Source organism: Chiloscyllium plagiosum, chromosome 34 (genome assembly GCF_004010195.1).
Source record: "Chiloscyllium plagiosum isolate BGI_BamShark_2017 chromosome 34, ASM401019v2, whole genome shotgun sequence".
NCBI lineage: Eukaryota > Metazoa > Chordata > Chondrichthyes > Orectolobiformes > Hemiscylliidae > Chiloscyllium > Chiloscyllium plagiosum.
The window spans coordinates 11522623-11549266 of NC_057743.1; the positions used below are offsets into that span (position 1 = coordinate 11522623).

A 26644-nucleotide genomic window follows, 5' to 3' on the forward strand; every position below is an offset into this window, starting at 1 on the left:
TGTATGGAATGAGCTGCCAGAGGAAGTGGTGGAGGCTGGTACAACTGCAATATTTAAGAGGCATTTGGATGTGTATATGAATAGGAAGGGTTTGGAGGGATATGGGCCGGGTGCTGGCAGGTGGGATTAGATTGGGTTGGGATATCTGGTCGGCATGGACGGGTTGGACCGAAGGGTCTGTTTCCATGCTGTACATCTCAATGACTCTATGATTGTAGGTATGGAAGGTGCTGTCTGAGGATCTTAGGTGAATTCCTGCACTGCATCTTGTAGATAGTACACACTGATGCTTCTGAGCATCGGTTGTGGAGAGAGTGGATGCTTTTGGATGTGGTGCCAATCAAGCTGCTTGTCCTGGATGGTGTCAAGCTTCTTGAGTATTGTTGGGGCTGCACCCATCCAGGCTAGTGTGAAGTATTCCATCACACTCTTGACTTGTGCCTTGGAGATGCTGGACAGGCTTTGGAGGAGTCAGGAAGTGAGTTATTCGCCACCGTATTCCTAGTGTCTGACCTGCTCTTGTAGCCACTATGTTTGAAGTGAGTCCAGTTCAGTCTCATATGCTGAATGCATTTCACACATGATTGTAAAACTAATGTAAAGCACCCCAACATTTTGTAAACGTGGGTGAAGACGTCTGCTTTTTAAAAGTATTTCCAGTGGGCCATCAGAACAGGCAACAATTGAATTATTCCCTCAGTAAGGGAAAGCTACATTGGCAAAATAAGTGAAAACATGTTTAAATATAGGGTTTATCATTGCTAACCAAATCTGATGAGTTTAGTTAAGAGTCACAATAGCAGTGTACGCACAACATGCAAAGAAACAGGAAACATTTAAACCAAATCAATCTAAACTTGAAGCTTAGCTGAACTAAGCTAATTGTGGCGGATTACCTTTCTGGCAAACTCAGGCAAAACAAATGCTGCCCGGTGCATATTTGCATTGTAATACTTCAGTTGCATTCTGTCCACTTCCTCTGCTGATAGCTGTCTCACAGGTTCACGAAAATTAGTGTCCTATAAAACATAATCCAATTATCAAACTTCCACTGAATAATGAACCCATGGTAAAACATTTTACATCAAAAAGCCAGGATATTCATCTGCATCATTTCCAATATTCAATTGCTACTCCTAATCGAATAGCCTCTGCATGCACACAACTCCACTTTCCCTGTTGGTCTGTCCAGGCAATGCACATGGAAATTATTTTCTAACACTTGTATTTCAGATATTCAAAGTTAATAATGTTCACTGAAATAGGGAGTGGATGGTTAGTTGATAGGTCAGCAAATAATGTCCACTTTTATTTCCAAAGTTATCTTAGTTCCAAATTTATCATTTATACTGGAAAACAGTACATATAACTACAATAAAATCATTACTGTCTGCAGATTTGTCTTAATGTTAGAAGCTCTGCAGAGACTAACAATATCGAAAACCACACATTGACATTATAAATCTGCTGACAAGTGATGCAAATCGAAATCTGCACCCTCAGCTGCCAGTTTCCCACCCTCCCCGAAAATTGTTGGAGGTGATTTGCAATGTTGTTGAGACTAGTTCATAGAGTCAGAGATGTACAGCACAGAAAGAGACCCTATGGTCCAACTCGTCATGCCAACCAGATATCCTAAACTAATCTAGTCCCATTTTCTAGCACTTAGTCCATATCCTCTAAACCCTTCCTATTCATATATCCATTCAGATGCCTTTTAAATGCAGTAATTGTACCAACCTCCACCACTTCCTCTGGCAGCTCACTCTATCCCTTATTTTGATGTTTGCTACCCCACACCATTTCGGCTTATATGACTCATATCTGACTGCTCAAAATACATCAGTATGGTTTCTTGCTTCATAGATGCAGCCCCCATGTTGTGCTTTTTATTTCAGATTTATTAATTTCACAAAAGCAAAATGTTAGAAAAGTCAGGAATTGTGCTCATTTGGTCTGAGCTAAGAATGGCTGCTTCACCATCAGATGCTGATATTCCACTGTCTCTACCTATTATTTTGTATTGTAAGCAGCATTAATAGCAGCAAGCATTATAATGTCACTATTGCATTATGACTAATCTGTTAAAAGTCTCAATGAAGAAGGGTTTATGCCCGAAATGTTGATTCTCCTGCTCCTTTGATGCTGCCTGACCTGCTGCCCTTTTCCAGCAACACATTTTTCAGCTCTGATCTCCAGCATCTGCAGTCCTCACTTTCTCCAAGTCTCAATGAGCACCAGTACCTAACATTTATTTCACTTTCTTTGAGAATTAATTATTGAACTGGTCTCAGCAACATCGCAAATCACTTCCAAGTATTTTTTTGAGGGGGGAGGAGAGGAACTGGCAGCTGAGGGTGTAGATTTCCATTTGCGTCGCTTGTCAACAGTTTTTACATTGTCTACGCGTGGTTTTTGATATTGTTGGTCTCTGCAGACCCGCTAACATTAGGACAAATCTGCAGACAGGGTAATGATACCATGATTTTATTGAACTATATGCACTGTTTTCCAGTATAATGATAAATTTGGCACTAAGATAACTTTGGAAATAAAAATGGACATTTGCTGTTCTATCAAACTAATCATCCACTGTTTATTTCACAGTGAAGATTGTTAACTTTGAATATCTTAAGTGCAAATGTTAGAAAATAATTTACAAGTGCCTTAGATGTTGACGGTTAGCACGAGGGGACAGATCTTTAAATTGAGGGATGATCGATATAGGACAGTTGTCAGAGGTAGTTTTTTTACTCAAAGTAGCAAGGGCATGCCTGCAGCAGTAGTAGACTTGCCAACTTTAAGGGCACTTAAGTGGTCACTGGAAAAATATATGAATGATAATGGAATAGTGTAGGTTAGATGAGCTTCAGATTGGTTTCACAGGTCGGCGCAACATCGAGGGCCAAAGGGCCTGTAATGTGCTGTAATGTTCTATGCATTGCCTGGACAGACCAGCAGGGAAAATGGCATTGTGTGCATGCAGAAGCTTTTTGGCTAAGAGTAGCGATTACTGGAAATGATGCAGATGCATATTGGGTAATCCTGGCTTCTTGACGTAAAATATTGCAGAATGAACCCTCATGAAGGACTTATGCCTGAAACGACGATTCTCCTGCTCCTTAGATGCTGCCTGACCTGCTGTGCTTTGCGAGCACCACAATCTTGTTTCTGATCTCCAACATCTGCAGTCCTCACTTTCTCCTTACTCAATATATAGCCGCATCATTTCCAGTAATGCATTCTTTACTTTAACTAAAGAGCCCACTTCTGACATCTGCCCTATGTCTATCACCCCTCAGTTTAAAGCTATGTCCCCTTGTACTTGCCATCACCATCCGAGGCACATGTAAACAATTTTCTAACATTTGCACTTCAGATATTCAAAGTTAGCAATCTTCACTGTGAAATAGGCTGTGGATGGTTAGTTTGATAGATTAGCAAATAACGTCCACTTTTATTTCCAAAGTTATCTTAGTGCCAAATTTATCATTTATACTGGAGAACAGTACATATAGCTACAATAAAATCATGGTATCATTACCCTGTCTGAACGCCTGCAGAGGCCAACAATATCGAAAACTACACAAAACAATGTAAAATCTGCTGGCAAGCGATGAAAATGGAAATCTGCACTGAGCTGTTAGATCCCCACCTCCCACCCCCACCACCGAAAAATAAAATACTTGGAGGTGATTTGCAATGTTGCTGAAACCAGTTCAATGTTTAATTGACAAGAGATGCAAATGGAAATCTACACCCTCAGCTGCCAGTTCCTCCCCCCCTCAAAAAAAATACTTGGAAGTGATTTGCAATGTTGCTGAGACCAGTTCAATGATTAATTCTCAAATAAAGCGAAATAAATGCTAGGTATTGGTGCTCATTTAGACTTGTAACAAATTAGTCATAATCCAATAGTGAAATGATAATGCCTGCTGTTATTAGTGCTGCTTACAATACAAATAATAGGTAGAGACAGTGGAATATCAGCATCTGATGGTGAAACAGCCATTCTTAGCTCAGACCAAATGAGCACAATTCCTGACAAAAGCAAAACGCTAGAAGTCTGAAATGAAAAGCAAAATGTGCGGGCTGCATCTATGAAGCAAGAAACCATACTGAAGTATTTTTTAAAAGTCAGAACAGTCAGTTATGAGTCATGCAAGCAGAGACAGTGCAGGGGAACAAACATCAAAACATGGGATAGAGTGGAAAACAAGAGAAATTAAACTGCAATGATCAAATGTCGGCTTTACTCAGGAGGAGGAGGATGATGCAAGAACTGAGAAGTTCACGAGCAAACTGATAGAAGAAGCAAGGAGGTATTGGAGGTTTTGAAGGTTTAAAAGTGGACAAGTTGCCGGAAGAATTATAATCCAGACAGCTTTGAGAGATGAGGGAGAAAATAATACACAAATCTTTAAAATCATCTCTGGCCACAGGGAAGGTGCTAGAGGACAGCTAATATTGTTCCACTTTACAAGAGGGAGGTACAGGTAGACCAAGGAACTAAAAACCAGCGAGCCTCAGTGATAGGGGAACTATTGGAGAAAATAGTGAAGGAGAAAACTTATCTCTATTTAGAGAGGCAAGGGTTGATCATAGTCAGCATTACTTTGTCAGAGGGTGGTCATGCCTAACAAATCTGATTGAATTTTGAGGAGGCGATCAATGAGGGTCGGGCAGTTGATGTTGTTTATTTAGATTTTAGCAAGACTTCTGACAAGGTCCCACATAGCAAACTGATAAAGATAGAAGCTCATGGGATCCAGTTTAATTCAACAAGTTGGATCTCAAATTGGCTTATGGGCAGGAGACAAAAGGTTGTTAGTAGAAGGCCATTTCTGGAAGCAGAATCCAGTGTGCAGTGGCAAATTGTTTGTAATAATCATGAAAAGTGAGCATGAGATTGCTAAGTTAAAAACATGAACAGATCAGTGGCAGGTGGAATTTAGTCATAGAGTAACATCAGCAAACAGCATAAAAAGAGGCCCTTCAGCCCACCAAGTTATACCACCCAAATATCAAACTATACTCAACCCATTTACTTACACTTGGTCCAGACTACTATGTCCTGGTATTTTAAATGCTTGTCCAGATGTTTCTTAAATGTTGCACCTTTCCAGGGGTGCATTCCCTATTAATACCACCCTCTGGGTGAGAAGAATATTTCCCCAGATTCTCTCTAAACCACTGCTCATCTAGGAATGTCTGCCATGGGGAAGGATTCTCAATCTACTCTGTATATGCTTTTGAATTTTGTCCATCACAATTCACCTTCCCTGCTCCAAAGAAAACAATCCCAGCCTATCTAGTCTCTCCTCATAATGGAGACTTTCCACCCAGCCAACATTCTGGTGAATCTCCTCTGCATCCTTTCCAATGTAATCATGTACTCCCAACAGTGTGGTGAACAGAACTGTACACAGTATTCCTAACCAATATTCGATAAAAATTTGCAACAAGACTTCCCTGGTCCTATATTCTACGTCCTTGCTAATGAAGGCAAGCCTTCTTCACTACATTATCTACCTGTACTGACACTTTCAGAGATCTATGGACTTGTAAATCGAGGTCCCTTTGTTCTTCAATATTCCCTAGGGACAGATCTTTCATGGTGTAAATTTGTTTGTCCAATGTGTGCAGGAGGGTTTCCTGACACAATATGTAGATAGGCCAACAAGAGGTGAGGCCATCCCTTTTTAGACCACCCAAAATGCATCACTTCAGACTCATCAGGATTAAATTCCATCTGCCTCTGCTCTGCCAATTTACCAGCTGATCAATGTCAGACTGTAGCCCAAGACCATCTCAACGACACCAATTTTCATCTCTCTGAAAACTTACTAATTATACTTTCAACATTCACAGTTATTAATGTACATAAAAAAAAAATCAGTACTGGACCCTACAATACACCACTGGTCACAGGCTTCCAATCACAAAGGCAATGCTATGCCATTGCTCTTTGCCTTCTATTTGCAAGCCAATTTTGGATCAACCTACAAAGATGTGTAGGTTAGGTGACTTGGCCATGTTCAACTGCCGAAAGTGTTCATGGATGTGTAGGTTAGGTCCATTAGTTAGGGGCAAAATGTAAAGTAATAGGGGAATGGGTCTGGGAGGGTTACTCTTTGGAGAGTTGGTGGGGACTTGTTGGGCCGAAGAGCCTGTTTCCACACTTTAGGGATTCTATCTATCTAAAAAAAGGTATGCCAACTTGTCTGGGATCCCACAAGCTCTTACTTGTTGGATCAGCCTTCCATTGGAGACCTTGTCAAAGGCTTTTCCAAAATCTATGTAAACATCATCAACTGCACTGCCCTCACTACATTGATTAATTTTGTACCTCAGAACTTTTTTGCAATAATTTCCCTACCACTGATGTCAGACTAACCGATCTGTAATTACTTGGCCCATCCCGGGTGCATTGTTGAACTAAGGAAGCACGTTAGCTATCCTCCAGTAATCTGGCAGTTCACTGGTGGCCGGCAAAGTATTAAATATCTCATTCAGGGCCCCAGCAATGCCCTCCCTTGACTCCTATCACAGTCTGGGATACATCTCATCAGGTCCAGAGGATTTATGCACCTTTATGCCCACTAAAGCATCTAATACTCCCTCCTTACTAATCTTAACATGCTCGAGAACCTCGCCATCCCAAATGAAATCCCCAGTTATAACGTCTTTCTCCTTTGTGAATAAAGATGAGAAATATTAATTTAAAAGGCCTCATCCACATCCTCTAGATCCAGGCACAAATTGCCCCTTTGATTTCTAATAGGCTCCACCCTTTCCCTGGTAATCCTCTTGCTCTAAATATAGCGATGAAATGCGTGGAGTTTCTCATTTCTAGAAGTCAAAAATATTTAATGGCCCCCTGTTGCCCTCTTAATTTGTTTATTTGAGCATGCCTATACTCCTGAAGGGCCACCCATTTCTATTGTTCTGTACCTAACATATACTTCCTCCTTTTTCTCAGAGGCTCACAGGAACAGAAGGATCTTTGGGTGCTTGCCCACAGATTCCTGAAGGCAGGTCTGGTTAAGAGAGAGAGATAAGAAGTCATAGTGAGACACTTGCCTCAGTTGAAACATAGTTTATAGGAGCAGGGGAAGGTTATGTTGGAGCTGCATAGAACTTTGGTTAGGCCACAGTTGAAGTATTCCATGCAGAAGATTAGCATACAATAGGAAGGGTGTGATTGCACTGGAGGGAGTGTGGAGGAAATTCATGAGGATGTTGCCTGGATGGAGCAATTCAGCTATGAAGAGAAGCTGTGAAAGCTTGGGTTATTTTCTTTGGAGCAGAGCAAGTTGAGGAGGGATCTGATAGTGTGGGCGCATGGACAACATGAATAGAAAGCAGCTGCTCCCCTGAGTCAGAGAGTCAAGAACAAGGACTTGAAACCTACAGCATTTCACTCAGAGGAAAAACCTTTTCACCCAGAGGGTGGTGTGCATCTGTAATGCACTGCCTGGGAGGATAGTTGAGGCAGGCAACCTCTCAAACTTTAAAAATTACTTGGATGACACAAAGTGTCATAACATTCAAGGTTATGGGCCTAGAGTGGGGAAGTGGGACCGGTGTAGGTAGTAGTATATTTTTGAAGGTACAGACCCAGTGAGTAAAAGGGCTTCTTTTGAACTGTATTATTCTATAATGCCTGGATCATCCCTGCAGACTGAATGCAGGCGTTTGGTTTCCCCAAGTGAAGGTGATGGTCATTTAACTTTCATCCTGCTTCAGATTACTGGAGGATAGCTAACGTGCTTCCTTAGTTCAACAATGCACCAGGGATGGGCCAAGTAATTACAGATCGGTTAGTCTGACATCAGTGTTAGAGAAATTATTGCAAAAAAGTTCTGAGGAACAAAATTAGAATGATCTGTCCTTAGCATTCTAAATAATGCTAAATAAAAAACCTATTACACCTTTCAAGTAGGATCTTTAACATCTCCTATACAAAGATATATTACTCCTTTTTTTCAGGAAAGATGATGTTGAAAACGATTTTAATGATGCCATTTGCAACTCCTCTCGACCCATTTCATTGCTTTTCTCTTTTCCAACTATAGCTTTTGTCACTTAATCTCTCCTGCTTCTGTAAATAAAATATGGATTTCATTTCTAAATATTTCCAGTTGCTTTGCAAGGTTATTGTCCTGAAATGTTTTCTCAATTTCTCTTCCTGCAGGTGCCACTTTACCTGCTGAGTAATTCCAGTTTTTTGCTTTTACTATCCACCTCACAGGTTACCTGACAGCAGATAGAACAATCCAGAATTGAACACTAGAATCGAACGTAACTGAAAGGCACTTGACTCACAGGATTTTTACTGCACAACATAAAACCAATCTGTCCACTGGGGTACGTAGGGATTGTGCTGTATGCATATTCAACTACAGGAAACAAAGATTTACAGAATCTCCGCATCTCCTTTATGAGTTCGAGGTGCAGCCACTGACATTCACCTGCAGAAATCACAATTAGATCAGGTTCAAATCCAGGTTTCCTTTAAAAACAAATTGTTAACTTGTAAAACATTTTTCTCCAACATTATCCCTTCAATTCGCACGATCTGACATCTAATAGTACTTTAAATTCACATTAAAAGTAGAAAACTAGTTTGGCTTTGATCTATTTCTAGGTCACTGAAGCCTTTACTGAGATTAGCTATCTCAGATGAAACCTGAAACTTTTGTAATTTGTATGGCTCATTACTCATTTGAATAGTGGGTTAACTTCTAGAGCAAACACAAATAAAAAATTATAGATGCCCCACATCTTACAGGCTTAAAATTTGAATTTCTTTTTCCATTTAAGAGATCAGGTAGTGCCTTTGGCCAAAAGACCAATCTGGCTCATTTGCTTAATTCAACAGTAATAGTATTGTTTCTGTACGAAGGAAAATTCTGTACAATTCATTTCATGTTGAAGACTTTTACATGAAAGGAACAGACATGCAAAGCATCCATATCTTGTAGTACATTCGCCATTGCAGTTTACATCTTTTATTAATTGCATTATAAATGTATGGTGTAGGTCTTAAATCTACAACATTAGTGTTCTCAAAACAATGTTGGTAGGGTATCTGCAAAAGGTGTTTTCAAAATGCTGAAATTGATTAGACAAGTTATTCAGTTTATGCCATGCAAGAGGGAAGAGCATGCATAAATTGTTGCTAATATTATGGAAAAAAGGGGGAATACCCAATGAAAAAAATGCTAGTATTATATTGCTAGTGGAGAAACTGAATAGTGGATCTGTTAAAGGGGTAATTGAACAATTGAAAGATTTCCTCACAGAATAAATATTTTTTTAAAACCATAGACAGATATCTTGGCCTCTGACTTAGAAGTACATTGTTAATTTAACAGCCCTAGAATTGCAGTGGTTCACAGCAGCCCATCACATTCAAGAAAATTAGGGATGGGCATTAGCCTAGCCAGCAATACCCACAATTCATGAATTAATAAATAAGAAAATGCAACAAGTTAAATTACTGCAGAAAAATTTCACATTTTGATAGGAAGAACAAGGAGAAGTAATACAAAAGGATATAATTCTAAAGGAAGGTGTAAAGGTATGTGAACAAATTGTTGAACGACAGTAGTTAATAAAACGTGTGAAATTCTGGGCTCCAAAAATTGGGCACGCTGCTCAATGTCGGAATATTCTTTGGGATACAAGAGCAAAAAACACCTACCTTGCGCACCAAGGATCCCATCTTCATGCAGAGCATTCTTCATCAGCTGGTAGTAAGACTCCTGAAACAAACTCTCAGCGGGTCCTTGACGTTAGACAGAAAGGTAGGAGTATGGAGAGGAGCCATGGAAAAAAAAAGTGGAATAGATTATAAGCAGGCTGGACTATACAAATGTAGAACTGATTTATATATTCATCCACTTCATTTTTAAATTTTCAGCTTCTGGATTTCTTCCATTTGTTTGTAAATCAGGTTACCAAATTGTTAGCAGCAGCTATGACAAGCAATTTTCTTCACAACTTGTTTAAAAAAAAGTTAAAAATCTGTAAGTGAAAGCCCACTAATCATGAGTATTTCAAAAATGTCTTAAGCAAATTCCACATTCTAACACAGTATTACCAGTTCTTGAAAAGTGGGTTAACCAGAATAGCCTGTCAAGGCTAAATGCAAAACTGGGAATCACAGGTGCCATTCAGCCTGGAAGACCTGTTGAAAATAGGCTATGCCTAGACTCATTTTACCAAGTCTCAGGAACTGTTGGCAGAACTACAGTTGTGCCACGCAAAATCAGTTTTGTTTAGGCCACAACACAAAGACGACATTTATATGATTAACAAAATAGCTGGTTATATTCAAAGGGTTAAGTAGCAGGAAATGTGTAGCAAAGTACTTTGCATTTTAAATGTGCTGTCGACCGATCAGAACCAAGAATCCATTTAACCCTGCTGAAGAACCAAAGCTAAAGAACTGTCTTCCAACTGTGACGACACCTCAGCTGAGCCAGGCCATTTGACCAATCTTACTTCACCTTCCAGGAAGGTCCAACAGTGCCCCCCCTCTCTACAGTGTTCAAATGTTATCAAATAATACCATGTTTTGAACACTATAAGATCCATAAATCTGTTCCAAATGCTGATCACTGTCTGAAGAAAACTACTATTCAAGTTCTATTCACGTTTTTACTTGAAGTAACTTCCAATTTACTTTTCTAGTTTACAGTTCAATATTGACAAGGCAGGCGTCTCCTGAAATCATGAAAAGATTGATATTGCACATGCAAAGTTCTGTGCATGCACACATGTAGAATACTCTGCCAGTGTAAAGCATGGTGATGCCCAAATAAGCACAATAAATGAGCAATCAGGACAGAACGATGTCACTGCATGTGTATATCGACTGTTTTCAGGGTGCCAGACACATTCGCTATTTACAATCACGTGCTCTATAAAATTGAAGCTCTCTTTCAAACAAAAAGTCAACCATGCAAAATTTTAAAAGCCTAAGAGGTTGACAGGGATATTTCATGATCACAACCCTTGTCAGTAACAAAATAATCAGCCTTTCAATCAGATGTCAAAGACTACATAACATTTGAGAATATCTCCACCTTGTTATCGAGAAGACAGCTGAAAGAGACCCATAGCGAGTTAACATCACTCAAAGTCAGCTGAACTTATCAGAATTCGTACCTACTGGATCTGAGGAATCAGTGATAATTACATCAAATGCATCCTGGTTCTCTTTCATGAACTCAAAGCCATCACCAACATGAAGTTTCAACTTGGGGCTCGAGAAACCCACTGCCATACTAGGAAGGTACTGTTTGGAAACCTTTATTACATCCTAAATATTAAACAAAATACAAATTACACAGGCATGCATTACAATGTTAGCACTCAGTTAATGGTCCATACAAATTTCACCATAATGTTACAGTGGAAAAATAAGAGAAAGGCAGAGTGAAAATTGGATGTGCCACGCACTGGCTTGTTAGCTCTGAGATCAGGTTTGATTAAATTAACATCTCTTGATTCTTAAAAGGTCTGAGTGGAACACAATTGGGAATGTGTCACTTCATCCAATCTGGGAATATGCAATTAATGTGGAAAATGAGAAGAGTTCAATTTTCCCTCAATGTAATTTGACAGCTTGATAAGCAAAAAATTGAAATACAGAATGTACAGCAAAAGGAATTGAATATTGAAGAACAGCTTGTGACATTAGAAAATGAATTGTCAAATTAAAACTACTAGATCTATAGCAAGGACACCCAATTCAAATCCGCTCCAAAAAAAAAATCACAAAAAAGAATTGGAAATAAAGAGGAATCATGGGACACTCCTTTTGTCACAGCAGTTTTGAAAACTATGGTCTATACGACATACATACATTTCATCCCATGCTAATAAACCACCTCAGTTCATGTGATGGAACTGGTCAAATTTAGAAATAGATAACATGTTTGTGCACAGAATACATAACTGGAAATTGTCTGTTTTACTGAAGCTAATGATTGTACTAGTGCTTAATTCAATTGTCACACAAATAAGTTATACAGAAATAGCAGTAAAGAACAAATGATCAAGTATGAATGATGTGTTGTGCATTCTGTAAAGTTTCAAATGCTTTTGGTTACATCAAAAATTAACTTAAATTGAACACTGATCATCACTTGTCTGCCTCAGATGATAAAAGGATTTAAATCTGCAAGTGGATGGATCATAGTCATTCATGAAACATAGGCAGCAATCGTTTTGACAGATTGAAAAACAAAAAAAAACTATGTAGCCATAAATATTATTTTAAATACAAACTAAGTGTATGATAAACTGTTCCTCTACATAGCTAAGGGTTAGGTTTTACCGGAACTGTTGCAACACAAAATCAGTCATATATTATTGACATTAGTCAATTAACAAGGGCAGAATTCACATTTAATGTCAGAAAGTTTGTTTGGGCGTAATTTCATGCCAAGTCTGACACAGGGTCCAGAGGATCAGGTTAGTACCAATCAGCTAGGTCACCATTTCTCCAGCTAGTAGTTTGCCTATACACCTTGCAATTCAAAAGTTACTCTCCTGTCTATTCATTTCATGCGTTCCTGATTCAGGAAAGAGAAGGAATGAGTGGGAGGAACAGGGAATAGGAAACAATTAGTAAGTCAGTATACTTTTTAAGTTTTCACTAAACATAGAAATTTAGAAATGTCATGTTTAAATATTTTAACACAGTTAGCATTCAGAACAAGGTACAAATAGAGGTAAATGAATATGACCTCATTGCCATTACAGAAACATGGTTACTGGAAGATCAAAACCGGGATCTTAACAGTTGATATTTGGAGAGATAGGACGGATGGAGAAGGTACTGAGATAGCATTGTTAAGAAGAAACAAAATGAGAACATTTGAGAGAGATGATCTAAGCTCAGATGATGTTGAATCCCCATTTGGGTAGATGTAAGAAGAAATAGCAAGGGAAAGAAGATTGGTAGGGGTAAATGTCCTGACTGCCAACAGTAGCAATTCCATAGGCAAGGCTATAAAATCAATATATAGAAGCATGTAAAATGAAGAGTAATAATTATGGGGTACATTAATCTTCATGTTGATTGGGTGAATCAAATTGAAAAACATATCTATGGCAATAACTTATTAGCACATTAGGGATAGTTTCCAAGAGCAATGTTACGGAGTCAATCAAGGAGCAGGCCGTATTGGATCTGGCAGTGGGGATCTACGCAGATTTAATAAATGAATTCCAAATAAAAGACCCCATAGGAAGTAGTGATCATAAATGGAGTTTAGAAAGATAAATGCTGAGAGGAGGTTTCCCCCTCATGGGAGTCTAGGACCAGAGGGCACAGTTGCGGAATAAAAGGGGCACCAACTTAGAACTGAGAGGTAGAGGCATTTCTTCTGAGGGTTGAATGTCTTTGAAATTCCTTTTCCCGGAGAGATGTGGGACAGAGTCCTTGGATAGATCAGACAGATTCTTGATCAGCAAGAGTTATAGGGAAAGCACAAAAACGTGAAAGCAAGCAATATCAGATCAATCGTGATTTTATTGCATGATGGAGCAGGTTCAAGAGGCCAAATGGCCTATTCCTTTTTCATATGGTTTTATTGTTCAGAGCAGAAGTAGGCCACTCAGCCCCTTGAGAATAGAGCCAGAAAAAGGTCCTGAAGATGGGTTACACCTAAAACGTCAACATCTCCACTCCTGATGCTGCTTGGCTTGCTGTGTTCTTCTAGCCCCCTGCCTGTTTATATAAACTAAAGAAGCAGAAATAGGCCATTTGACCTAATGAGTCTGCTCCGCCTTTCGATCATGGCTGACAAGTTTCTCAACCCCATTCTCCTGCCTTCTCCCTGTAACCTTCGATTCCCTCATCAAGAACCTATCTATCCATCTTGGTATTAATGACTTAGCTTCCACAGCCTTCTGAAGCAATGAGTTCCACAAAGTTACCACCTTCTGGCTGAAGAAATTCCTCCACATCTCAAATCTAAAGGGATGGCCCCCTCAGATTCCAGTCTCTCCTACTAGTCTACTTAACAATAATGTATCCAGGACACTCAATATTCTTGTATCAATCAGATTACTCTCAACCTTCTAAACTCCATTGAGTACAGACTCAGAGTCCTCAATCACTCCTCCAATGTCAAGCCCTTCATCCGGAGATCATTCTCAAGAACCTCCTCTGGACCCCCTCCAATGCCAGCACATCCTTTCTTTAATACAGGACCCAAATGCAGTTTGACCAAATGCCTTATATTGCTGAGGTTACACATCCTTGCTATTGTATTCTAAACCTCTTGAAATGAATGTTCATATTGCATTTGCCTTCCTAACTGGCAAGTGAACCTTCACATTAATCTTAAGAGAATCCTGAACTAGGACTCCCAAGTTTTCCAAAGCCTTTGCTCATTTAGAAAATAGTCTGTCTACATTCTTCCTACCAAAGGGCATAATGTCTCACTTACTCACACTATATTCAAATTGTCGCTTCTTTGCTCACTCTCCTAACCGGTCATTCCGCAGCATCTCAGCTTCCTCAACACCACCTGTTCCTCCAACTATCTTTGGGTCATCAGCAAACTCACCAATAATGCATTCAGTTCCTTCGTCCAGATCGTTAATGTACAACGTGAATGATAGTGCGCCCAACAATGCCCTTGTGGAACTCTACTAATTACTCGCTACAATCCTGCAAGACCCCTTTCTCCCTATTCACTGTCTTCTATCAGACAGCTAATCCTCTATCCATGCCTGCACCCTGCCCCTAACACCACAACTCTTATCTTATTTAGCAATCTTGTGTGGCACCTTGTCAAAGGCCTTCGGGAAATCCAAATGGATCACATCCACTGGTTCACCTATCTGACTTGTCTGTTGCCTCCTCAAAAGAAAAGAATTCTAACAATTTTTAGGCATGACCTCCCCTTGGTGAAGCCATATTGACTCAACCCTATTTTACCATGCACTTTCAAGTCTCCACAATCTCATCCTTAATAATGAACTCTAAAATCTTACTAACAACTGAGGTCAGTCCAACTAGCCTATAGTTTCCGGTCTTGTTTCACCAACCCATCTTAAAACAATGTGTTACATTAGCTATTTTCCAGTCCTGTGAGGCCCGCTCTGACTTTGATTTCTAAAGGATCACCACCAATGCCTCCACAATCTCCCCAGGTTTCTACTTCAGAACATGCTTCACCATTCATGGCTGATTTTTCTTTGTATGTGGAGTATGCCAGAGCATAAGTAATCCCTTCAGCCCCTCAAGCCCCACCCTGCAGTTCACCAAGATCATGGCTGATCTGACTGCAACCTCCACTCTGCATTCCCACCTATTCCTGGTAACGTTTCACACTCCCGTTCAACAAGAATCTACCTATCTCTGCCGTAAAAATATTCAAGGGCTCTGATTCCACTGGCTTTTTAAGGAAAAGCCTAGCAAAAACCTTTTTTGCCTCATCTCTATTTTAAAATGACAGCCCTGATTTTTAAACAGTGACCCTTATTTCTAGATTCATCTCAGACTCACATCTACCCAGTCATGATCACTCTGGATTTTATATTTCAAACAAATCACCTCTTCCTCCAAATTACAGTGGATACCAGCTTTTGTGCCACCTTTCTTCATAAGACAACCTACCTATTCCAGGAATGGTAAACCTTCTCTGAACTGCCTCCAACACATTTACATTCTTGTAGGAGACTAATACTGTACACAGCGCTCCACATGCAGTACCACCAGCACTCTATATAACTGAAGAATAACCTGCCTACTTTTGTATTAATTTCCCTGACAAGAAATATTCTATTAGCTTTCCGAATTACTTGATTACTTGCATAAAAACCTTATGATTCATGTGTTAGAGCACCCAGATCCCTCTAAATCTCAGATCTGCAACCTCTCAATCTCTTTTCTGATGAGAAGTCTTACTGAATCAAACCAGAGCTTTTACACTGTTATAAATGGAAAAGCCCAACTCATTTAACAACTTTAACTGAACCAATATTACCTGAAATGCAGCCATAATATTAAGGACTTGCTGTACATGTTTGCAAACAATGATAAAAGCTTACAATTTGCTACCACAGGAGTAGTTTGGAGGGAGATTCCATAGGTGTGCTCAAGGAAAAACTGGAAATGTACATGAAGGAAAACAGTAGAAACATACCCTCACACAGAGAGACAAGTGCGACAAGCATTTTAATGATCCATAAACAGTGGCACATAGAAACTGGTCAAATAGTCTGTCTTGTATGATAGGTTTTCTAATTTTTATGTCACTGCAGAATAAATAGAGATGCACAGCAGAAGAAAATAGTTTCTTGTTCAATCAACTGTTTATTTTCATTACCTCATCAATTTCACATTGTGCTACAGACTCTACAGCAGAATGTTTGACCACTTCTCGCAGCACACCACCATCACCACCTCCAATAATAAGTACCTAAAATTGGAAAGAAAAAAAACTAATCTGAGCAATTATATTTCTATTCAGCATACATTTCTAACAAATTCCTTTAACCATCAAGAATGTAAACTCAACAGCAATTTCATCAAATTTCAGATTGCCTAAATGCCTGTAGCATTTGCTCACAAAAGAACATGGCTTAGTGTTTGCAATATCACCCGAGAACCCTTTCCAGGATTCGTGTGCATAATCCCTGTTGACACATACTACAGGAGAGAGACAGTACATAAATACTGGTAAGCCACCCCCTGGATAAAGCATTAAGTAGAAACCCGCACTTGAAAGATATGAACAGCTCAGAGTCAGAGATGTACAGCATGGAACTAGGCCCTTCGGTTCAAGCCGTCCGTGCTGACCAAATATCCCAAACCAATCTAGTCCCACCTGCCAGCACCTGGCCCGTATCCCTCCAAACCCTTCCTGTTCATATTCCCATCCAGATGCCTTTTAAATGTTGCAATTGTATTCCACTTCCTCTGGCAGCTCATTCCATTCATGTACCACTCTCTGCGTGAAAAAGTTGCCCCTTAGGTCTTTTTTATATCTTTCCCCTCTCACCCTAAACTTATGCCCTCTAGTTCTGGACTCTTCCACCCCAAGGAAAAGATATTGTCTATTTAATCTTATCCATGCCCCTCAATTTTGTAAACCTCTATAATGTCACCCCTCAGCCTCCGGCTCTCTAGGGAAAGCAACCCAAACCTATTCAGTCTCTCCCTCTAGCTCAAATCCTCCAACCCTGGCAACATCCTTGTAAATCTTTTATGAACCCTTTCAAGTTTCACAACATCTCTCCGATAGGAAGGAGACCAGAATTGCTCACAATATTCCAAAAGTAGCATAACCATCATCCTGTACAGCCGCAACATGACCTCCCAATTCCTCAAGTGTATAAGTCCTGCTAAGATTTGCTTTCCCAAAATGCAGCACCTCACATTTGTCTAAATTAAAATCCATCTGCCACTTCTCAGCCCATTAATCCATCTGATCAAGATCCCGCTGTAATCTGAGGTAACCTTCTTTGTTGTCCAGACACCTCCAATTTTGGTGTCATCTGCAAGCTTACTAACTATACCTCTTCTGCTCACATTCAAATCATTTATATAAAATGATGAAAAGTAGTGGACCCAGCACCGATCCTTGTGGCACTCCACTGGTCAGAGTCCTCCAGTCTGAAAAACAAACCCCTACTACCACCCTCTGTCTTCTACCTCTGAGCCAGTTCTGTATCCAAATAGTGAGTTCTCCCTGTATTTCATGAGATCTAACCTTGCTTACCAGTCTCCCATGGGGAACCTTGTCGAATGCCTTACTGAAGTCCATACAGATCACAGCTACTGCTCTGCCCTCATCAATCCTCTTTGTTACTTCTTCAAAAAAGAAACTCAATCAAGTTTGTGAGACACAGAAAGCCATGTTGACTATCCCAAATCAGTCCCTGCTTTTTCAAATACATGTATATCCTGTCCCTCAGGATTCTCTCCAACAACTTGCCCACCACCGGCATCAGGCTCACTGGTCTATAGTTCCTTGGCTTGTCCTTACCACCTTTCTTAAACAGTGGCACCACGCTCACCAACCTCCAATATTCCGGCACATCACGTGTGACTTTCGTTGATGCAAATATCTCAGTAAGAGGCCCAGCAATCACTTCCCTCTTCCCACAGAGTTCTACAGTGTAATACTTGGTCATAAATAACTCTCAACCAACAATACTAAATAGTTTTACATAATTTAATTGAATTGCTGTTCACAAATAGGCTATCATAGTTTGCAACATAGTCACACGATTATTCTGTAAATTCTATTTGGCTAACTGAGTCTGTGCTGACACAGTATGAACAATGTAGCTAATACAATTCTCTCAACTTTCATTTGTATTCTCGGAAAAAAAACTGTTCGAGTGCTTCCAAAACCCACATATGAACATCAACACAGAAGGTATTACCATGATGGCTGAAGTCACCTAAACAAATGAGTGAGTAAGAATGGAAAGGAGCCCTTGGAAAGTAAAACCAAGAAGTAGCCTTCAAGAAAATCTTAAGAGCCCTCAAAAAACTTTGTTGTGCACTGAACCAGGGCACTTATTCCACATGTCAAACCAGGATTTAGTCTATCCTCATCCATCCAACTGTCATGACATGGATAAAACTATTTTCAACATGGTTTTTGTTTAATATTACAACAGACTTTAAATTTGCATTGAGTACTGCCGTGCAAGTTGTGCTTATGTCCTGCTGTTGTCTTTACAGCTGTTTGAATCTTTCCTCTCCACAGCTTGGCTGCTGAGCATTTCATCCTCAACATGGTAAATACTGCTTAGATATTGTAAGAGTTTCTGACTCACCCTTTCAGGGCAGTGAGTTCCAGACTTCGAGCACCCTCTGGGTGGAAAATGTTCCCAACTCTCAGCGTTTACCGCTTACCTTAAATTTACATCATTTAGTTACTGATCCCTCTTCTAATAGCAAAAAAGTTCTCTCTTACCTAGTTAATGCCCTGCTAAATCTTATGCACATCTATCGGGTACCCTTTCAATCTTTGCTGCTCCAAGGAAAACACCACCGGCCTATCCAATCAGTCAGACCCTCTAGCACGGCCAGTAGGCATCCTGGTAAAACTTTCCTCTGAACCTTCTCTAGTAAAACAACATCATTCTTATAATTCGGTGATTCAAATTGTACGTAGTACTTCAGTTTTGGCCTAATCGGTGTTTTATACAGGTCCAACATACCCTCTTTGTTGTTTGACTTGATTAATAAGGCAAGTATCCCATATGCCCTCTTAACCACCTGCCTTTATTTATCTACCCTGATCTCTAGATTCAGTGATCTCCAGATAACCACACCAAGGTCCCGCTGATTTTCATTACTACATCACCAAATTCCCTCACTGCAGGAGCTATTTGATGAATTTTGTGATTATTTACTTGTAACGAGTTTGTACTTCATACTTTTATTGGAGGACTCATTTCTGCCCCTTGATTACTATACAACATGGATTCAAGTAGATGAGATATTCCACAAGTTGACTCTAGGTAATAAAACATGTATTGCTGGGGAAAAAGCTAGAACAACTCAATGATAGGATAACATTTCTTAGCAGAAACTTAGTGCGCAGGGTCAATGAAATTACATTCTAAAAGGAGTCTAAATATGATTTATACTGCTAAAAAGATGAGATGCTCCGTACCCAGTTATCTATGCTGCCTTTCTTCATAGGACTGATTGCATACTGGAGCACCAGAAGGGAGTTTGAGTGGTACAGTCAGTACTTGCGAAAAAAAACAGAACAAACGGTTGCATATTCTCTTGTCTAATGCAGTTAATAACCGTCATTTATTTGGCAACTTTAAAAATAAAGGCACCATAAGCAGCTCATTAGATTTCACACGTTTCATTACTCTACATAAATGCAAGCTGTTTCAGCGCATCAATCTTGCCCATCTTTAGACACCCAATGAATTACTGTTAAAGAACATACAGTCACTTCTGTTACATAGGTAAACCGACAATGTGCAGTAAACAAAGTCAAACACAAACAATTAAAGTCACTGGATAATCGGTAGTGACGGTTGAGAATTGGCTCAGAACAACATTCCTTGATTCCAAACGGATTATGCAGAGAATGCTAACAATGCATTCAATGTTTTCTTTAAAAAAAAAATCAAACAGTGACATTTTTATTCCCAAAGATTCTAAAAAGGTTAATTGAATCATACCTTTTTAGGATTAGGATGGCTGCACAGAGTTAGATTTGCGATCATCTCTTGGTAAGCAAATTCATCCCTTTCAGTGCACTGTATCACACCATCCAGTACTAAGACATTGCCATAGGTTTTGCTGCACCAAGAAAAACAATTTTAGTTTGCAAGAGGGCACCTCAAGCTCTACAGTCTAATACAGTCATGTCACAAAGCAGTTGAAAAATATTTTGTAGTTAAAAAGTATCTTGTGAAAACTCAAGCGAGGCATGCTTCCAAAAAAGAAAGAAGAGACAGAATTCTATAAAAGCACAATGGGTAAAACGTATCAGTTTGATACCAAATATAACATCAAATCTGCGTTAGATTGGAGTCAAGACAGTAGTTAGGGGGATACTATCAGTCACAGTGCACTTGGAGGAGGAAAAAGGGGAAGGAGATAACAAGGGTTCTAAGGGAATCAGGCAACTTCAGGATCACCTGCAATTACTTACATTCAATACTTAGGTTCAGCCATACACAATGACCATTTTAGCATTCAATATCACAGATCTCAGAAACCAGCCAGACAACTGAAAAGTTTAAAAATGCAAGTGTCTTCCCACTAGTCATGTAATTTTAGCCCTGAGCACTGACTTTTATTTCTTCAGTGATTGACCATAAGAACAGAGTTTCAAGAAATCACAGAATTTCTACAGTGTGGAAATAGGCCATTCAGCCCAACAAGTCCACACTGACTCTCTGAAGAGCATCCCACCTCGACTTACTCCTACCCTATTCCTGTAACCCAATGACTAATCCACCAAACCTACACATCCATGGACACTATGTGCAATTTAGCATGGCCAATCTACCTAACCTGCACATATCCTCTGGCTGGTTTCTGAGATCTGTGATATTGAATGCTGAAATGGTAATTGTGTATGGCTGAACCTAAGTATTGAATGTAAGCAATTGCAGGTGATCCTGAACTTGCCTGATTCCCTTAGAACCCTTGTTATCTCCTTCCCCTTTTTCCTTCTCCAAGTGACTGATAGTATCTCCCTAACTACTGTCTTGACTCCAACCTAACGCAGATTTGATGTTATATTTGGTACCAAACTGATACGTTACCCATTGTGCTTTTATGGGCGGCACAGTAGTAAGCACTGCTGCCTCACAGCGTCAGAGACCCAGGTTCAATTCCCACCTCAGGTGACTGACTGTGAGGAGTTTGCACATTCTCCCCGTGTCTGCCTGGGTTTCCTCCGGGTGCTCCGGTTTCCTCCCACAGTTTAAAAATATGCAGGTTATGTGAATTGGTCATGCTAAACTGCCTGTAGTGTTAGGTGAAGGGGTAAAATGTAGGGGAATGGGTCTGGGTGGGTTGCGCTTTGGCAGGTCGGTGTGGACCTGTTGGGCCGAAGGGCCTGTTTCCACACTAAGTAATCTGATCTAATATCTGGACTGTGGGAAGAAAACAGAGCACCCAGAGGAAAACCACACTAACAGTCGCCAGAGGCTGGAATTGAACCTGGGTCCCTGGTGCCATTAGGCAGCAGTACTAACCACTGGGCCACCTTGCTGCCCCTAATGTTGATCTGAAACATTAAAATTAGGTAAATTTGTTCACTAGACTCATGACATTCATAGAACGAATGCACAGCAATGAGAATCTCCAATAAGAGACAATCTAACAACCACCCTTCTCATTCAACAGTTTACCATCACTGAATCAATCCCCCATTATCAACATGATTGGAATTACCATTAACCAAAAATTCAACTGGACACATCACAGTGACTATAATAGCAGGTCAGAAGCTAGGAATACTGCAGTAACTCCTCTCCTGACTCCCCAAGCCTGTCAATCATCGATAAGACACAGGTCAGGAGTGTGATGGAATACTCCCCACTTGCCTGGATGAGCACAGCTTCAACAACACGAGAAGCTTGACACCGTACAGGACAAGATTAGAGTGGTGCTGGAAAAACACAGCAGGTCAGGCAGCATCCGAGGAGCAGGAAAATCTATGTTTTGGGCAAAAGCCCTTCATTAGGAAGCAGGATTCCTGATGAAGGGCTTTTGCCTGAAATGTCGATTTTCCTGCTCCTCGGATGCTGCCTGACCTGCTGTGTTTTTCCAGCACCACTCTAATCTCCAGCATCTGCAGTACTCACTTTCACTGTACAGGACAAAGCAGCTGCTTGATTGATGCCACATCCACAAACGTCTACTGCCCTCACCACTGATGCTCAGTAGCAGAGTGTGCTACCTACAATATGCATGCAGAAATTCACCAAAGATCCTTAGACTGCACCTTCCAAACCCACAACCATTTACATCTTAAAAGGTTAAAAGGTAGCAGTTCCCTGGGAATACCACCAGCTGCCAGTTTCCTCCAAGCCACTCACCATCCTGACTTGAGATATATTGCTGTTTCTTTAGTATAGCTGGGTCACTATTCTGGAACTCCCTCCCGTATGGGCGTTATGGGTTAATGTACAGCATGCGAACTGCCCCTTCTGAAGGGCAACAAAGGACAGGCAATAAACGCTGGTCAGCCAGTGACACCCATGGGTCAAAAAAAATGTGGTGCTGGAAAAGCACAGCCAGTCAGGCAGCATCCGAGGGGCAGAAGATTGGACGTGTCGAGCATAAGCTCTTCATCAGGAATGTCCCATGACCCATGAGCGATTAAAGAAAAGATCATAAGAAGTGGAAGTGAGACTTAGCATAGAAAAAGGATCCACCTCAGCAGAGACTGGGTTCACAGTCCCTGGAACTATGGAATTTGCGAATGACCTTAATTTGTGATATATGAAAATCATTGTTCCCCAATTATAAAAAGCTAGAAAAATATTAATGCAAATATTAAGGTCCATTCTAAAATAAACTTTAGCTGTGATAGTAAATATTGTGCTACAACTTGCCTTGGCCTTCCTGGCACTGAGATGGGTAGTTGGGAATAGGGAATCATTCATCAGCCGGAAGATGAAAACGTACATTAGGTGAAAATAGCAGGCTCAGTTGCAATGACCTTCTACAGGTAGAAGGGCTTTCATTCACACAGCACCAATTATGACCCAAACAAACGAACAAGCACTTTATATGCTGTAGAAAACATTAAAATGTAGTCATTGATTCAATGTCGAGAGAAAAAAAAAATTACTCCAAAAGTATATAGTTTGAGACTTATTGTCTACACTCATTAAGTGTGAATGGTCAATTGAGAAGGATACACACAATGGAAGGGGCATCCCCCAGAGTGGAGCAGCTACAATCTGTGTCTCCAGAAGTGATAGAAATCAAAAAAGAAAAAAAAGTCCTCAAAGACACTTCTGTAGAATAGTTTGTTAAATGCTCCATCAAGGAATAATTTAATGTTTAATTAATGTAAAATGAGATACTAAAATGTACATTAAAGATCTAGTTAAATGCATATCAGTCAGGCAAGATAAAAAAAACATGAAAAAACACAGCATCATGTGTAAGCAGAACATGATAAACATGCACCTCACAAAAAAAACTGCTATTTTTCAGATCTATGCACTAAGCAAGAATTTGAGAGTTTCTGATAGTCTGATAAGAGGTTATGGTCTGATATGCTGTTTTGCTCTCAGATGCTGTCTACCATTCGTTTATTTCCAACATTTTCCATTTTGTCAAATGATTCAGTTTTGTTCATTAAAGAGACTACAAAAAAATTACAAGAAGTTAAACACTAGATTTAAAAACCTAAAGGTAACTTTACAACAGGCAAGATGGGATTAATGTTGAAATAAGTTTAAAATATTTTGTTGCACCTAATATTTAAAAAAGAAAAATCAAGCACTTTAAATGCAGCAAGTGTTTTAAAAAATTCATATGAATTCAAAAAGCCCAGGTTTGGTTCAATCACAATTTTTAAAATTCATTTTTGTGGGATGTGGGTGTCACTGGCTGGCAAGCATTTATTACCCAGCCCTACATGTCCTTCAGAAGGTAGTGGTGAGCTGCCTTTGTGGACTGCTGCAGTCCACCTGCTGTGGGATGACCCACAAAGCTGTTTGGAAGGGAATTCCAGGATATTGACCCAGCAACAGTGAATGAATTTATGAAGGCAATACACTTCCAGGTCAGGATGGTGAGCAGCTTGGAGGTGGACCTTGCAGATGGTGGTGTTCCCATGTATCTGCTACTCACGTATTAGCTACTCTAAGCATAAAGGTGATAGAGGGGTGGTATTCTGCGCTCAATACTCTCGGTTGAAGGATCTCTATTGACTATCTCATCCTGGGGCCTGTATTATGATGAGAATGACAGGAAACATTCAGGAGACCAGACAAGAACTGTTAAATTGAACCTAGTGAGACCCATGTGTACCAAGCTACATAGTTACTGTGTAAATCACAGTAGATAGATTATAAGCAGAAAAAGCTGACAGGTTTGGAGTAGTTACTGCTTAAAAAAAAATTGACAAAGCTCATTTCAGTAAAATAGCAGCAAGAACTCTGAAATAACTACAATCCAAGAATACTGTTTGTATTAGCGAGTGAGCCAAGTCATAAGAAGCTCTGTTGATTCAGCTCCCATCTGCCAGTGTGCAAAATCAAATGCCACGTGTAGGGAATCCAGCATTAAAAAAAAGGAAGCCGACAGATACCACAGGAGTTAAATTACATTCATTTAAAAAAAATGACAAAAATGTACGAATGCAAGAAAAGTTGATCAATTAAAAGATTGCAGTAAAGTATGAGATATCTGCCAGAGAATCTAAATTATTAGGAACAAAGATATATTGCTTAGAAGAGGGACATTAGTTCATTATGTCAGAGTTATCTAGTCTATTATATTAAGAAAACGAGGGTCTCCAAAAACTATCCATTGACTCAGTCATTCTGCAGACCCACGACATTCATGCACACTATTCACATAGTTCAGTTATTCAGTTCATGTATTCATGTCTGTTCAGTTTTGAGAAAAGGTACAAGAGTATACAGTATTTAAAATCCAATATTGATTAACTACACAAACACTCTAGTGAAGGATTCGTTCATAACAGCAACACTGAGTAGTAGAAAATCACAGATCTATCGTGTCCCATAACTCTGGTGAAAGATACTTTTCTATTGTTTTAACTTCATTTTGAAGTAAACTCAAGAGGTGGACTGGTTTCCCTAAAAAGTTTCATCAGGGCTTTTATGGAAAGAGGGAATGGATATGGGCACACAAAAGTCTGCAAACAAGAAAATTTGTGGTGTCAACAGTGAAGAGGATAAACACAAACTTTAAGACTGATGAAAATGGCAGTCACTAGTCAATGAAAACTATCACAGAAATGATAGTGATTTACTTTGGTAGCAAGAATGAGGGGAGGCAACATATAAACTAAACAAACAAAACTTTGAAAAAGGGGGTCAAGGATAAAACAACAATAGGAGGGGTGAATGAAGGTGCATTTATGTGGTAGGATAAGGCAAGTTGGGAAAACTGATAAAAGGTATATAAAAAAAAAATGATGATTCAGAAATATCACTGGGTAGATCTCAGTTTCAGTATTGCGACCAACACAAAGAACACTCTTTAAGGCTTTGATATTTGTCCTAAAGTAGGTGCAATGGTAATATAATAGAGGAATAAAATATTTCAGTTAAGTGGAAACAGCAGAGAAATTGATTTGCTGCTCTTCAAGGTTTGATCGAGACAGACAGACATTCAGAGGGTACAGGAGCCTTCCTGTCTCAACATTATTTTATTTAGGCAAAATCCTGCTCCCAACTATACTGTCCTTTACCACTACTGCATTCCCTATTTCCCACCCCCAGTTTGACTAACTCCCTACACCATGGGGATGTAGTCATTGGGTATCAACCCTGCCAGGGTACACAGTTGAAGCTGGACTGCCCAATGACTTCATTTAGTGGTTGCTGAGAAAATCCACTGAATAATGAAGGCATTGGCAGAGGGCTGAGAGAACCAGATTGAGCAAAACCAAACACATCTCGAGACTAAACAACGAAAGGCAGATTTTTATTTTATAAGAGGGCAAATGAGCAAATGGAGAAGAAAACAGATCTTACAGTTTAAAGAACTAGGGTAAAGACTGTGTGATCTAACTGTCAGGACAGTGGAGGCCTGGACTATGCCTCAGGGACGTACATCCGCCCTCAGTCAGAACAAGCTCCATTTTCATTCAGAAACTTGTTTTTTTTAAAAAAAACATAAAAAACAACACTATGTTTCAGAACGTGCTGACCTTTTGAAGACAACCACATCTTGGAAAGGGGATTTCTGGTTGTAAAGGACCTCATCCACCTCCAGGGACATGGCTTGGCCCGGCCACAAGGTAGAGGTTTCGGTGAACCAGCCGCGCTTGATGATGTCCATGGCTGAGCTTGCGGCCGCTCTCGGGAGTGAGTGAGTGAGGGTGTCGGTGTCGACCCTCAGTGACCGGCCTCACTCACTGACTGACGGAGCGGGAGGGCTGGGGCCTACAGGGGC

General features: G+C 40.0%; 1 protein-coding gene across 1 annotated transcript in view; it reads right to left on the bottom strand.

Annotated features, from left to right (window-relative positions):
- srm (spermidine synthase) overlaps positions 1 to 26638 on the bottom strand; it is a 33438-nt gene extending 6800 nt beyond the window's left edge. The window contains exons 1-7 of the mRNA XM_043675584.1: positions 26400 to 26638; positions 20200 to 20320; positions 16362 to 16454; positions 11179 to 11332; positions 9710 to 9793; positions 8329 to 8474; positions 897 to 1019 (exon numbers count right to left, since the gene is read on the bottom strand). Coding sequence (XP_043531519.1) covers positions 897 to 1019; positions 8329 to 8474; positions 9710 to 9793; positions 11179 to 11332; positions 16362 to 16454; positions 20200 to 20320; positions 26400 to 26530 — 852 coding nt within the window. The 5' untranslated portion in view covers positions 26531 to 26638. The remainder of the gene's footprint in view (positions 1 to 896; positions 1020 to 8328; positions 8475 to 9709; positions 9794 to 11178; positions 11333 to 16361; positions 16455 to 20199; positions 20321 to 26399) is intronic.
- Positions 26639 to 26644: the final 6 nt, after the last annotated feature.